This window comes from Vombatus ursinus, unplaced genomic scaffold (assembly GCF_900497805.2).
Source record: "Vombatus ursinus unplaced genomic scaffold, bare-nosed wombat genome assembly UNPS02014812.1, whole genome shotgun sequence".
NCBI classification, from domain to species: Eukaryota; Metazoa; Chordata; class Mammalia; order Diprotodontia; family Vombatidae; genus Vombatus; species Vombatus ursinus.
In genome coordinates, this window is record NW_020954590.1 from 62,041,407 (window position 1) to 62,057,180 (window position 15,774).

The 15,774-nt window shown below is 37.9% G+C and overlaps 1 protein-coding gene across 1 annotated transcript in view; it reads left to right on the forward strand.

Annotated features, from left to right (window-relative positions):
- Window positions 1-15,774, forward strand: part of LOC114053887 (desmoglein-3-like) — a 50,661-nt gene that overhangs the window by 8,361 nt on the left and 26,526 nt on the right. Inside the window, exons 2-5 of the mRNA XM_027876995.1 lie at window positions 7,638-7,673; window positions 8,148-8,279; window positions 9,630-9,785; window positions 9,983-10,127. Coding sequence (XP_027732796.1) covers window positions 7,638-7,673; window positions 8,148-8,279; window positions 9,630-9,785; window positions 9,983-10,127 — 469 coding nt within the window. The remainder of the gene's footprint in view (window positions 1-7,637; window positions 7,674-8,147; window positions 8,280-9,629; window positions 9,786-9,982; window positions 10,128-15,774) is intronic.

A 15,774-nucleotide genomic window follows, 5' to 3' on the forward strand; every position in this document is an offset into this window, starting at 1 on the left:
TTTAAAAATTCTAATAGCAAATATGCCTAGGCTTAAAAATCTGGAGAAAGTCTCATAGATGTATAGAATTCTGAAGCTGAAACATATCATAGGTTTCTAAGGGATCTCAAAATCCAGGGGTCTCCAAAGTGGAAACTATGACCTCTTGGGGGCCATGGTCTGACCCCCAAGGAGTATGTGATCAACCAATTCGAGGGAAGAAGGATGGGCTGCATCCCATTCTCCCCTAGAAAGCCTGTTATAGAGCTTGTCCCCAACACAATCATACCTGAACTGATCTCCTAACACTCCCAAATTTGCCCCCATCCTTCAAAGGTTTCCAACCTTTGCCCATTCTGAGCTAAACGTAGTCCTGCAGGGTGGTTATAACCTAATCACAACCCAGATACCCACAGTAGCGGCTACCCAGGGCCCCCTGGGAAAATTCTGTAGTGAGTCCCTCCCCCCACCACACCCACAGCCTATTCATTCCTTGACTGTGTCAGGCATCACTTGGGAGAGGGCTTTGGGCCCCAGGACAGTGACTGGTAAGATGTTCTTTCTAGCCCCCATTTTTCCTCATGTTTTGGGTGAGACCAAATGAATCATGCTGGATGAGGAGTCATGGATAAGTTAAGACAGTTCTTTTCCTCCAAACTTTTCCTTCTTCCAAACTTCCTTGATTCGGTTGAGGAAACCACTTTCCTTCAGATTCATAGTTTAGCGGTAATCTCAAACTCCTCAATCTCCCTCACCCCACAAATCTAAACAGTTTTCACATCTCTTGCATCTGTCCCTTTCTCTCTATTCAAACAGCCCCCATCACCTAGTCCAGGCTTTCATCACCTCTCAATGGAACTACCCCAATACCTCCCTAATTGGTTTCCTTGCCTGGTCTCTCCCCTTCTAATACTTCCTCCACACACCTGCCACACCTCCTAAAGCTCAAGTCACTCCCCACCCACCTCAATAATCTCCAATGGCTCCTTATTAACTCTAGGATCAAGTATTATTTCATCTTCCACTCATCCTCTTTCTATTTCTATTTCTTATGTAAGATTTATACGTAATTATCAATACAGTTATACTTGTGTGCATACATACATATAATTTATAAATAAGAATATATACACGTATTTGCTTAGCAATTTTTGCTGACAGGATGTTTGATCAAAATGTTTGCAGGCCATTTATCTAGTACAATGCCTTCATTATCAGATGAAGCCCAGATAAGTCAAATAACTTGCCCAAGATCATATGGTTAATAAATACCAAAGACAGTATTCAAATCCAGATCCAACCCACCATTACACTCTACCTTAAAGAGTTTTTATTCCAACCCCTTCATTAAGAGATAAAGAAACTGAGATACAAAGAAGCCAAGTGACTCATAGCTTGCCCACATTTAAATAGATGGTTAAGGTTAAATTTAACACTATAACCCAGGTTTGGTTTCAAATGTCCTAGGTTTATAATTATAGAATTATAGGATTAAGAGCTAGAAGAGAACTTAGAGAATATGTATGGTCCAATCTCTTAATTTTGTAGCTGGGGAAACTGAAGCCTAGAAATATTGAGTAATTTGCTAGTCACAAAGATAGTAAGTGGCAGAGCCCATTTTTTCAAAAGAGGAAGAGAAGAAGGAAAGAAGAAAGAAAAGGAAGTAAGAAGGGAGAGAGGGCTCTATTTTTCTTGCTGAGAATTTAAGGGAAATTTTTTTTTATAGTTATGCAGAACGACAAAACGCTAAAGCCATGCAGAGATTCCACACAATCCTTCCTGATTTAGGCCAAAGTATAGGCAAGATTACATTACTTCTAATAGTTTCCATTTATGTGAACATGGATAGACGATGCCTTCCTTAATCATGGGGCCCATGATACCTATCCCAGGTTCCAGGCATGATTTAGGTAAGCATCTATCTGCTCAAAACCACAGACCTTATCAATGTTCCTTTCACCAGATCACCTAAAGGACACATTATATCAAAGCAAAAGACATTTAAACAGCATGACAAAATAAATGAGAAGGAAAACATATACACATAGCATACATTTTTCCACAGATCATCCTATCATGAGAGGAGAAAGAATATATATATATATGTATATACATATATATATATATATTTACTGACACCACGGATAGAGAGTGAACACAGATGATAAAGGGACATATGTGGAGATGATGCATTCATTCATCAAGTGTTTACTGTTAATCACTGTTCTAGATGCTGTGTATACAAAGACAAAAAGGAAACATGCCTGCCCTCAAAGAACTTATATTCTATTGGGAAAAAATAACGGAAGCAAACAGAAAAGTATTACTGTTGTTGTTGTTGTTGTTCAGTTGTGTTACACTCCTCATAACCTCATTTGGGATATTCTTGGCAAAGATACTGGTTTGCCATTTTCTTCTCCAGCTCATTTTACAAATTAGGAACTGAGACATACAGGGTTAAGTGACTTGCCCAGGATCACATAGCTAGTAAGTGTGTGAAGCCATATTTGAATTCAGAAAAACGAGTCTTCCTGACTTCAGGCCCAGCACTCTTTCCATTGTACCACCTAGCTGCACAGAATATATACAAGGTAAATATGAACAGTATTGGAAAGTGGAGGTATTGATGGCTGAAGGAATCAGGATAGAACTAATGTAGGATGTCGGAATATTCTTCATTCTTCTTTGTTGCTGTTCAGTTGTGTCTGACTCTTTGTGATTCCATTTGGGATTTTCTTGGCAGAGATACTAGAGTGGTTTGTCATTTCCTTCTCCAGCTCATTTTACAGATGAGGAAACTAGGACAAACAGGGTTAAGGGATTTGTCCAGGGTCACACAGCTAGTAAGTGTCTAAGGTTGGATTTGAACTCAGATCCTCTTGACTCCAGTGCCAGCACTCTATCCACTGTGCCACTTAGCTCCCCCCAACATGTATTAGCTCTAGAATTACCAGTTATCCAAGTAGGAGGGAGAAGTACTAATCTTTAGATGTGGAATGTTATATAGGCTCACAGTGTCAAATGGTTTTGCTTAGCCTTTTGCTGTTAAAAGGGAAGATCTTATGAAAGGGGATCTCAGTTTCCATCCACTCATCCTCCACATCTAGGCAGCTCTCTGCAGGTCCCTATTTCTCCCACCTTTTCTGCCACCTCCTATAGATGCTAACCTGTTGTTGCTATATAGATTTTTCTAATCATATCAGAGGACTTTCAGCTCTTTTTAGCACATAGACAGGACCATCTTACCATATTGTAATTTAAAGAGCATAACCACAGCCAAGGAGAAGCACTCAAACTTAGGTTAAATTCATATTTTAAAAACCCTTTGCTTCAGAGGTGATGCTCTGTGAGATCAGTGCTTTATCTGAATTAGAATGAAAAACAAAATCCTTCCAACTACTTTCTACTCCCATGATGCCAATAACGGTCCTTTCAAATCATCACCCCTCCAAGAGCTTCAGTGAGCTAGAAGGGCAGGGATGTTGGAGCTAAGGACCAAGTGACTTTAGGTCTTATATTCCTGGCAGCAACAAAATCATTGTTCTCTCTATACATGAAATGGAGTTGTGGTTATGGTGGTGGTGGTGGTGGTGGTAGTGGTGGTTATCATCAATGTTGTTATCCTTCAGACTGTGAAATGCTTTTATGTGTGAGTGTTGCCATGATCATTTTAGCTCTTGGTCCTTTCTTTCTAGTCATAGTAGCATTCAGAATTCACTAGGGATGCTACTAGACACTGAGACTAGAATGATCACATTTGTTATCATTCTTGGTGATTTGAACAACTTTCTTTTAAATGTGAGTTTCTATTTAATATCCTTGTAACGGGTAAGGTCCTTAGGATCCTGGAGCTGCTATTCTTTTAATCTTAATTCTGATCTGAGGCATGCTAGCTGATTAGTCTCTTAAGAGTCAGACCTACCTTCTTCAAGTTGAGAGGAAATACAGGAGTCTGATCCAAGAGGCTTTGCTTATTAAATCAAGGGGGTTGAAGGTGAATCAAATAACCCTCCCCCCTCCTCATGATTTCAAGGCCTCCCAAACATTACAGACACATTATGTGAAACTGTTATTCTATTTTCCATGTTTTGTCTTTCCTTTGAACACTTCAAATAGGAATTTGGGTGTAAGGGAATTTTTATGATTTTTTTTTAAGAATTAATAGACCACCTACTGCCACAAAGGATTTGAAGAGGCTTCAATAGGAATTGTATTTTGTGTATCTATTGGAAAAAATCTGATCCTCTGTGTGGCATTAGTATAAGCATGTCTCATGGTTTGTGAATCATGACTCTTCCACTTCTTCCAGTAAAAAGAACTGTACTACCCTGGGCTTTTTTCCCCAAGGACTTAATAGGAGGAGATTACAAGGTGGTTGCTTAATAAAGGAGAACAGAGGTGACACATAGACATGACCAGACCTGTTATAACCACATTTTCTAGTTTTTATTCAGAGTGACTTGAACAAGTGTCCTTTAAATATGAGCTTCAGCTTAATGTCTTTGTCATGACTAGGGACCTTAGAATCCCTTGGAATGGTGTTCTTTGTTTCTTGGTTCTATCTTGGGCTATATCTGGCTAACAAACTTTTAAGAGTTAATTAATTGTGGGGGCAGCTAGGTGGCACAGTGGATAAAGCACCGGCCCTGAAGACAGGAGTACCTGAGTTCAAATCTGGCCTCAGACTAAACACTTGACACTTACTAGCTGTGTGACCCTGGGCAAGTCACTTAACCCCAACTGCCTAAAAAAAAAGAGTTAATTAATTGTGTAGCAATCAATCTATATTGTTCCAGAGCAACCAAACTTTGAGCCAGATTTAAAAACTGTAAAATTTTTCTCATCTTGGCCTTCTTTTCCCCACTGTTGCTACATATTTCTATGCATAAATTTTCCCCAACATTTTAAAGTTTCTCTTTAGCTCAGGTGATCATTTAACCAATGAGTATTGACTGAGTACCTACTGAAATGCTTAGAAACCTTCTAAGTTCTGGAGTGAGTATGGAATAGTAAAAGGCCTAGTGCTTGGCCTTGAAGATATCAGGATCAGAGGCCAGATTCACATACCTGAATTAATGGCAAACAATATAAAATATCTGTGTCAGTGTTAAAGGGTATGGGGCAGACTAGAAATGTTCAGTGAATGGAATGATCAGTGAGGACTATAATATCAAGCCAAGATTCCTGGAAGAGGTGACACTTGAAGTATGGGTAGACTTTCAATGGGAGGAAGAGAGAAGCGAGAGGAATGAGATGAAAGACAACATGGGGAGAGATATGAGAAAGGTGCATTCAAGGGAAAAGGAACCAGCAGTTCTGTGATTCATTATTCTCTAGGGTTTTTTTTCTTGGTTTTTTTTTTTAAAAAGGCTATAAACTTCAGGTTCTTAAGTCTTTTAAATGCATCTTATTCATTTCAATAAAAACTATTTATGGTATACTGTGAGTAGGCATGGCCCCATCTATACTACAGGTATAACCCTAAGCACATCATTTAACCTCTCTGCGCCTCGGTTTCCTTATCTGTAAAATGATAGGGTGTGACTTGGTAATTCTAGGGTCCTTTTGAGCTTTAAATCTATGATTCTGTGATGTGGGTCCTTGCTACACTGGTAATGTTCCAATCCCAAGTAATTTGTTTTGTTCATGCCCCACCTACCACAAATCCCCTGAGAAAATATACTCAACACACTGGAGGCCTTTTTCTGGGTCTTTTTTTTTAATATTTAATGCAGCAATTGGGGTATCTACTAGTCATCCCTCACTCTTGATGTACACCTAATCCATCTTCTTTTTTTAATCTAACATTTCTTTGATGTTATGAGTGTGGTGTAGTAGAAAGAGGATCTGAATTTAAATCAGCTTCTGCTATTTCCTGCCTCCGTGACTTTGGGCAAGTCAATTAGTCTCTCTGGGCCTCAGTTTCCCCATTAGAAAAATGAGAGGGTTTGACTGAATAATCTTCTAACTCCCCTCCAGCTCTAAAGCAATCCTATCTTTTGTTCTGTTTCTTGAGTAGGTCATTTCCAGTAATATGTTGCAGCCTGTTAATGCCTGTCATGTGTCTCTCCATTGCTTTTGGGTCACCCACAATTATTCTTCTTCAGATATTGTGTTGCTTCATTATTTAAAGCCATACAGTATCATCAGGAGAAGTTTATGGAAGGGGAAGGGATAAGCATTTATATAACACCTACTATGTGCCAAATATTATCTCATCTTATCATATTAGTATCTTTAAAGGGTGAGTTATGTTAAGGAAGGCTGAAAGCACTTCACATTTTCCCAAGTACAACCTAGTTAACTGTCTTCCTCCAACGCAATTCTTGGTCCAGCTTACTATCCACTTTTGCCTACCTAAGATTTGTACATGTGTAGGCAGACTAATTCGGTAAATTGCTCATCCAACTGCATGTCATAATAATCATAGCTAGCAGTTATATTGTACTTTAAGGTTTACAAAGCACTTTACAAATATCTCATTTTACCCTTACACCCCTGGGAGGTAAGTGCTATAATTATCCCCATTTTACAGATGAGGAAACTGAGACAAAATGAGACAAATGGAGGCTGTGACTTGCACAGGGTCACAGAGCTCAGTGTTTGAGGCAGGATTCAGTCTAAGGTCTTCCTCACTCCATGTCTAGTGTTCTATCCACTGGGCCACTTAGCTGCCTACTTGCTTCATAATCTAGGCAAGGGGCATTCATCAACCACTTGTTATAATATTTTGGCTCAAATGGTATGGATGGGTAGTATGGATAACAGATTAGCAAATACATGAAAAACTACATTTTGTGAATTTGAAAGGATATAATCATCTTTTATCTTGCCCTGAACTTAACTAACTACATTCTCCTCACCCACTAATCTCCAGTAAAATGTATCTCTTCACCCTGAATACCATTAATTTTCAATGAGAAATGGTCAACATAATCTTCAAGCCAATCTTTTACTATGAAGTGAAGGGGGCTTCGAATTTTAACAATTCCTTTTGGCATTTACTTTAACAAAACTCATCATAAGCACACTCTCCTTTGGCTTCAACAGCTTCAGGTGTCCATTTTTATTTAGAAGGAGATAAGAAATTTGGAAAGCTCCAGAAACAGACTGCTAGGCATGCTTTTGCAAAGTCAATTGGGTTATTTCTTTATTAGTAAAATTATCCTTGTCAGATTAAAGAACAGGGAGAACTTGTTCCTGAGGACATGTCTCATTTCCTGGCAGTGACTTCTCTTCAAGTCTTGCTCATCAAAACCCATGCCCTGTGAAATAGACATCTGTACTTCTAGATCTGGAAAGGCATCATAGTGCAAAGGATAATGACCTTGGATTCAAGTTCCACCTATTGACACATACTGTATGTGTGGCCATGAACAAGTCAGTTAACCTCTCAATGTCCCCTAGATACTACCCTAAATCTGTAAGTTACAAGTTGCTGACCTGTGATAGTGGAAGGAATTTCCCCATCAGAAGTCCCTTATATTGATGAAATCAGAGGTCTAAACCCAAAACACCCCTTAACTCTGTGTGTGTAAGGTATAGGTATAAAAACATATATATAGTTATAAAAACATATATAATCATAATAGTGATTATATTTTTCTTCTTAATTCCAAGAACCCAACTTTGTTCTAACTTTCTCTTAATACTTACAGGTGGTGGTGGAGGTCAATAGTGAATTATGGGTAGAGGTAATGTATGAATAAATTATTTTGACTGAAATACAGATTAAAACAAATGAAAGACAAAAAATACAGAAAAAAACATGTAACATTAAAGTTGAAAAGTTTATGCAAGTAAATGTTTTTATAAGATTTCTGCTAAATTTCTAAAAAAAAATTTACAAACCAGATTTCTACACGTCATATAGTAATTCGTCAAATGTATTCTTCCTTTTGATCATTATTATCTTCCTAAACAAATATATTAAACAACTGTGTAGTCTGAACTCTTAGATATTCTGAGGTGTACAAAAAAATATGAGAGCCTCTAATCTCAAGGACCTTACAACCTTGTCAAAAATATTTAAGTACTTCTTTTGCTGACAAGGTAAACAAAGATTTGGCCTTTGGTCTCTAGGAATTTTCTGATTTCCCTAGCTTAGTGTAAGGACGTGTCTGTTAGCATGAAACCTTTTTAAGTTCCTTTTGGGTTTTTTGAATAAGGTAAAAGAACAAAATGAAGACAATGGCACAATATTGCAGAAGCCCTTCAGAAGGTATAAACGTGAATGGGTCAAATTTGCAAGACCTTGTCGAGAAAGAGAAGACAATTCAAAGAGGAATCCAATTGCTACTGTAAGTTGTACATGAAATAGAAGTATGAGTACCAAAAAGATTAGATTTAATGGGAAATAACAGGAAATAGTACATTTATTGATCATTTAAAATAACAAAAAAATTGTGTTTATTGATTACCTCCTAAATGTTCAGTCCTGGCTTGGTATAGGAGGGGACCCCAACAGAAGAAGACAGGGCCTCTTATCTCTGTCATCATAACTCAGTTGGGGAATGAAGACATATTCATGAAACTGCCAGGGAAGGTTGCAAGGCTGGATATGGCTAAATGCCAAAATTAGCGGTATGAATAATAATTGCTATGGAGTTTCAGGGAAGGGAAGAATCAATATGAGCTGGTATGGTCAGTAAAAGTTTAGGGAGATGAGTACTTAAACTGAACCTTGAAGAACGTAGAATTTTGGTAAGTGGAGGTAAAGTTCTAAGGGAGTCACATGAGCAAAGATTAGTTGGAGTTGAAAATTAGCGTGGCACATGAGGGAGATAGGAAGGGGACTGGTCTGGTTAAAATAGAAGGTTTGTGTTGGGAAGTAGTAAAAGAGAGAGTTGGGCAAGTAGGGTAAGCCCAGGGACAGACCTAGACTATAGAGGGTATCAAATGCCAGAATAAGAGGAGTTTTATAGTCTGGCCTAATCCTACCATCACTTTCTTCTACTTGGCTATTATCACTTAGGAATTAATAAGTTTTTGGTAGGACTACATTACTATATTTAACTGGACTGTATTTGACCTCAGAGGCCATTTAATAAAATCCCTCCATTTCACAAATGAAGAAATTGAGGAGGTCCAAAGAGTACCACAAAGAGTAAGCATCAGAGGCAGGATCTGAACCCAGGTCTTCTGATTCTAAAATCAATACTCTTTGTATGGCTTCCTGTCCCTTCTTCACACCTAATCCCTTGGACATACAACCAGAGGCATTATAAAATGCTTTTAAATAACTGAAAGATCTAGATTCATCTTTGCACATGTTTTAAAATCTCCCTGCCCTGTCTTTAACTTGTGGACAAAAGCATAGTACCCAGACCCCTCACTATAACTCTAGCTCCAATACACAAAGGCCTCCTTAGAAAGCCAAGGTATTATGTATGAAGAACAAATGATCCCTTCTTATCATCACTGGCAGTTTACATGTGAAGTTCCTAAAGTTCTTCAGCATTTTACAGATGAGATAGGAAGTAGGTGGAGATAATAAGCAAGGGCAGAGACACTGTCCCCAAATGGAGAAGGAAATGAGAAATCAGGGTCCACAATGAGAGGTGTTTGGAGTGGGGGAGAGGAGAGGAGAAGAGATTTGTAAATTGTTTTTAAATGTGATCCCCATAATTTTTCCATATATTTTGATGCAGATTAGTTCAGATTTTCAAAAAACCCAGAGAATTACCTATCATATCTCTGGAGTGGGAATTGATCAGCCCCCTTACGGTATCTTCGTTGTTAACCCCAGAACTGGAGAAATTAATATAACATCAATCGTTGATCGTGAGGAAACCCCAATGTTCCATGTAAGTAATGCCCTAATACAGTTCTGAATTTCCCCTTCTGTGCTATGATTGATGATGCCACTCTTCTTTTAACGATTTAGAAAAAGATACTGGTGCTTGCATTATAATGTACAATTAGTCAACTAATCTATAAACTTGCCAATTTAGAGTCATGGACATTTCCTCTGATTTGAATGCCATTTTCATTTTTCTTCTAGATCAACTGCCAGGCTCTGGATGAAATGGGAAGGAATGTAGAGACACCTCTTGTGCTTACAGTTAAAATTTTAGATATCAATGACAACGCTCCAGTGTTCTCACAAAGTGTATTCTATGGTGAAATTGAAGAAAACAGCGCTGCAAGTAAGTCTTCCACAGGACCCACCATTCTAGATTTCTTTCCCCAACTAGGCAACACTGTGGTGAGCTAGATGGATACAATAAACCGCAAATCATATTTCTCAGAATAACCCAGTGAAAGTAGTAAGGAAGCATTTTTCTAATTTTACAAAGAAGGAGGTTCGGATGAAGTGTAATTTATCCAGGATCACGTAGCAAAGTGGCAGGTGAACTGGGGTAAGAGCTTACCATTCCTGAATTTCAAAGTTATACCTCTGATGTATGAGTAACATTCTCTTTGAACTGTATTAATAACATCATTGCATATCATCAGCAGGATATATATATACACATATATATGTATGTGTGTGTATATATGTATGTGTATGTATACATGTGTATATAGTCCCAGTGCTCTATCTATTGTACCACCTAGCTGCCCATGTATACCATGCATATATATGTTATATATGCACATTATAGATAACATATATTATACATGTATGTATATGCACATATAACATCTTACATATTTACATATATAATATAGTTAATATATTTGAACTCAGGTCTTCCTGACTTCAGGGCCAGTGCGCTATCCACTGTGTCACCTAGCTGCCCATATGTATGTGTATGTGTGTGCACGTGTGTATATGCACACACAATATATACTTGTGATACCTATATGTATATATACTATATTATATGTATGTACATACATATAATATATAGTTAATATATTTAAACTTAAGTCTTCCTGACTTCAGGGCCAGTGCTCTATCCACTGTACCACCTAGTTGCCCATATGTATATGTTTGTGTGCACATGTACACACAATATCATATCTGTGTGTACATGTGTGTATATACGTGTGATATATTATATCTATATATACTGTGTATATGCATATGTGATGTGTTGTATATGTGTGATATAATATATTATAAATGCACGTATATATACATATATGTTATATACACATATACATATATACATAGGCAGCTAGGTAGAGCAGTGGATAGAGCACTGGGCCTGTAGTCAGGTAGACCTGACTGTAACAATTGAATACACACACACACACACACACACACACAGAGTCAGACACATAAATACCATATATATATATCTGTCTGAGAGGTAGAAGGCCTTCTCTTCAAGTCCTGCTCATCTAAAATCTATGCCCTTTGAAATAGATATTTGTATTTCTAGACACGAAGAGACAATGTAATGTAGTAGCTAAAGGACCTGGCTTGGAACCCAGAAGATCCAGGTTCAAGTATTGTTTCTAACACACAATAGCTATGGGACCATGAACCTCTCAGTGTCCTAGGCAGCTCTCTAATATTCTAAGTTGCAGAGAAATTGTCAGTCTGCACTACTGAAGGCAATTTCTACATCAAGAGTTCCTTATACTAAAGATTTCTGTCCTGATCCCTCTAATTTTTGGAGCTCTCTCCTTCCTCAAATGATCTTATATTTATTTATCTGCGTACCTATTGAATCAAGTCAAATCAACAAGCATTTATTAAGTTACTCATATGTAGCAAGGCAATAGTCCCTGCCCTCAAGAAGCTCATCATCTAATAGGATGGGGGCAAACAACATTCAAACATTATATAGAAACAAAATATATAAAGATAAAGTAGAAATAATCCCTGAAGGAAGACATTAGTGTTATCAAAGGACTGAGAAAGGCTTCTTGAAGAAGGCAGATTTTTATCTGGGATTTGAAGGAAGCCAGCAGGCAGAAATAAGGAAGGAGAGAATTCTAGGCATGGAAGACAACCAGTGAAAACACACAGAGTGAAGAGGTGGAGTATCTTGGACAAGGAGGCCAGAATTACTGGACTGTACATGGAAGGAGTTAAGTAGAAAGATTATGAAGGGATTTAAAAGCCAAACAGAGGCTTTTATATTTGATCTTGGCAGATGAAATTCAGACCAAGGAGAGTAGGGAGAAAAAAGGAAATAAGGAAGTCTAGGTGGTCTTTGTAATTTGCTTTGAATTAATTCTGATCTATGAAGGTAATGATAAGCTACTGTATTGCCTTAATAAGTGATAAAATTAGTACAGTGTCTAGCAGGGCATATCCCCTGAGATGGGTATGTTTTTAAAAGTCATAAGGAAAAAAGAATTTGATGGCCAGGAGCCAAAAATTCTGCCCTGATACAAGATCAGAAGTGATAGTGAATCAGGCTACTTGGTAGTACTGCCAAAGAAAGTAAACAAGCTAGTCTATCAGGGAACTATATTAAATGTTTGATTAGTCAAAGTGGTTTGCCTGAAGAGGACATGCCAGAATCCTTGAGAAAAACCTAATTAACCAGGCAACTCTGGTGACCTGAAATATGCTGGCAGCCTGCTGAAAGTATAACCTAAATTTTGGTGTCTGGTCTCTACTGAAAAACAGAGAAGGAAGAAAATAAAACCTGACTATTTTACAGTTAACCCACCAATAAAGAGAATCAGGGGCTACTACCTGACAGAAAATGGGACTGGGACATAATAATGCACATATTAATGCACATGGGGCATAATACACAATAATGCACAGTGCCTGGTACATAATAGGTCCTTAATAAATCTTAGTTGACAGACTGACACTAACCAAGGCAGGGTGAAAAGGGCTTTGCCACAGGGGTATCAAAACAGGGTGGTGACAGCTCTTGTAGTATTCAAGAGCATAGAAACAACACATTAGCACCTACTTATTAAGAGTAATTAAAGTCAGAAATTTCAGATGGTGGTTTTGACTCATTTGGGAGTACACTTCAAACCTTGCCCACAGTATGATTTGTGGTACTTGCCTGAGTGCTCTGTTTAAGGGGAGTTAAGATAATTAGATCCCAAGGGCATAACATAGAAGGCTGATGGATACAATGAGAGATTCTCTTTTTGAGAGGACTTTATAAAATAAAATAAAAGCACATATTTTAATGGCAGGAATGCTCATAGTGGCACACATGCAAATATTTTTGATAAGGGAGTACTGCAGATATACTTGCTGTTCAATAAGGAGTGCTGCAGAACTTGACACAGCTCTGGAGAGCCAATTATTAAATCTTCAGCATGACCATTTATACCTTGGAAATCAGAAAATGCTATAAGTCATGGCTTGATTTATTCTTTTATTGATTGTCTAGACTAAAGAAAGTGATAGAGAAAAATTTAATGATATAAATTAAACTTTAAAGTGTGTCATGCATACTTTTTTAAGAGAGCTGGTTGTCAAACATTTACTATCACACCTTTGGGTGTAGAGTTTAGGGAAGGCTCAGTTATCAAAAGATAATAAATCAAGTAGAGTCTCAGACAAGTAAGTATTGGATTAGATGACTTGTAGATGACCTAGAGATTCAGCGATCTGTAACCTGACAGCAGACAGATGATAATCATCCACTTCTCAGGATAATACTAAAATTGGCTTCCCCAGAAACTCTAAACCTAATGAAAATGCAACAGAGTCAATGACAGCCATAAATAGAGGTCATTTGTCCAAAGAGGTAACAAGGAAAGTTATATATATTTAAAGCTAGATGATATTTTAGCAATTATGTAGTCCAACCCCCTCATTTTGCAGAAGAGGAAACTGAGGCCTGCCAAGGATAAATGACATGCCCAAGGTCACACAGGTAGTAACTGGTTTGGATAATTTGTTATTGAGGATGTTAATAGTTATCATTATTAAAATAATAAATGCTAATTTTAGTAATAGCTAGTTCTGCTTGGTTATGTCCAAGTAAGGCAGAAGGTTGCACATTAATCTAAAGAATGAGAGTAGGAAAGCAGAGAACATATCTGACAATAATCCCCTTTGGCCTATGCATACTGAAGTTTCCAGGCAGAATTTAAAAGCATAATCTTCCTCTTTACTAAATTGTGCAAGACCTAATTGGCATGAGTGTAGTAGCAAGATTTACATATCTGGGATACATGTTTTCCAAGGCAAGAAAGAGAGTCAAGGCTGTTGGTTAAATGGAGTAATTAAAGGCTTTTGCTTTTAACAAAGCCTACAGCTAAATTCAAGACAATTTAAAGGTTGTGTCACATGGAATGAAAAACTATAATCGCAGAAGAATTTGAAGATGATTATTAGCTTGGCTTGTGTTGTATGAAGAGAACAAGAAATAATGGTAGTAAATAAAAATGGAGTACATTATAGGATAAGGAAGAGTAAAACACACTCCCTCTAGGAAGCAAAGACATCACCTAGAAATCCCATTTTTTCTAATTCAATTTGGTGTTAATATCTATTTGAAGAAGTTGCAAATGAAAAACATGGGTATTAGACAAATAAACACTAAGTTACCCCTGACAGCTGCGTATCTCCCTCTAGATAGGCTAGGCTGCTTGTTGAATGAATTAGATCAAAAGATAAATAGACAGACAGACAAGAGTATTTATTCAACACTTAGACCTATGTGTTAGGCATTATGCTAAGAAGACATACAGATAGAAGAAAACAAGATAACCCCTGACATCAGGGAGCTTACATTCTAATGGAGGAAAATAACATATAAGAGTTAGCTGTGAGGCAGGGGTGCATACAAAAGGATGGTGTGGAGATGGTTGGGAAGTGACAAGGAGGTAGAGGTCTGGACCCTGGCAAAATAAGACAAAACCTTACCTTTCAAGGCTTGGGGGTAGTGGAAGAAGTGAGCAGGGAGGAGGCAAAGGGTGGTATCCAAGGTTCCGGTGGGAGATGAGGATAATGACCATGGGGCTGAAGGCATGTGTGGAGACAACTGGAAAGCAGAGAGGATGCCTGGACAAAAGAAAAGAGAATTGCTTGACTATTCCAAGCACCAGCCCTACTATTCAAACCCACAGCCTTCTCCCCTTTCTTTGAGCTCCTACAGCACTTCTTACACCTGCCACTCATTGGACGCTAAGTCACAAGCTGTCATATAGTGCTATTTTAATCTTGATGTTGAATGTCTTCCTGCTTTCCACCCCCCAGGCTTTAAGTTCCTGCAGGGCAAGAAGGTATATTTCTTTTGTATCTGCCACCTCCACTATATTCCTGTTATCCACCTAGCACAGCAAATATTGTCCTCCCCCTGCCAAAAAAAAAAAAAATACAGTTATAGCATCAAATTGAATTCATTGGATATGGAATATAATATGAATCTGGACTAAAATTGCTCCAATTCTTAAGTCCAATAAAAGTGAAATCAAGACATTCGTATCCCCTGAAGTAGAAATTTGACAAAAGATTAGGACAGGTTCACTTGACAGCTTCACTTTTCATTATTGTATAATGAAAGATACATGCAGCAATGAAGCACAATGTGCTATATGAAGTATGAAAGGGAAAGGTCATTGTTCACTGGTGAAATCAAAGGCTTCATGGAAGGAAGAAAGGCATATGAAGCAAAAATTTTTAAAAAAGGGAGCAGCATGAAGTAGAGCTGCCCTTGGAGTTAATTAGACCTGAATTCAAGTTCCAAATAGAGTGGGCAACTCTCTGAGACTACAAGTAGCAAGGTGTAATAATCATTCTGGCAATGTAACAATCCTTCTGGTGAAATCACGAAAGACCCTGAAAGTTGTATTTCTTCCTAATTCCAGAAGAAAGGAGCCTACTGGAGGATCAGAATTAGAGGGTGGAATTTTTTCAATACATTGAGAGTTTTAGAAATCTGTCTAGAAAAGAACAGAGGCCACATG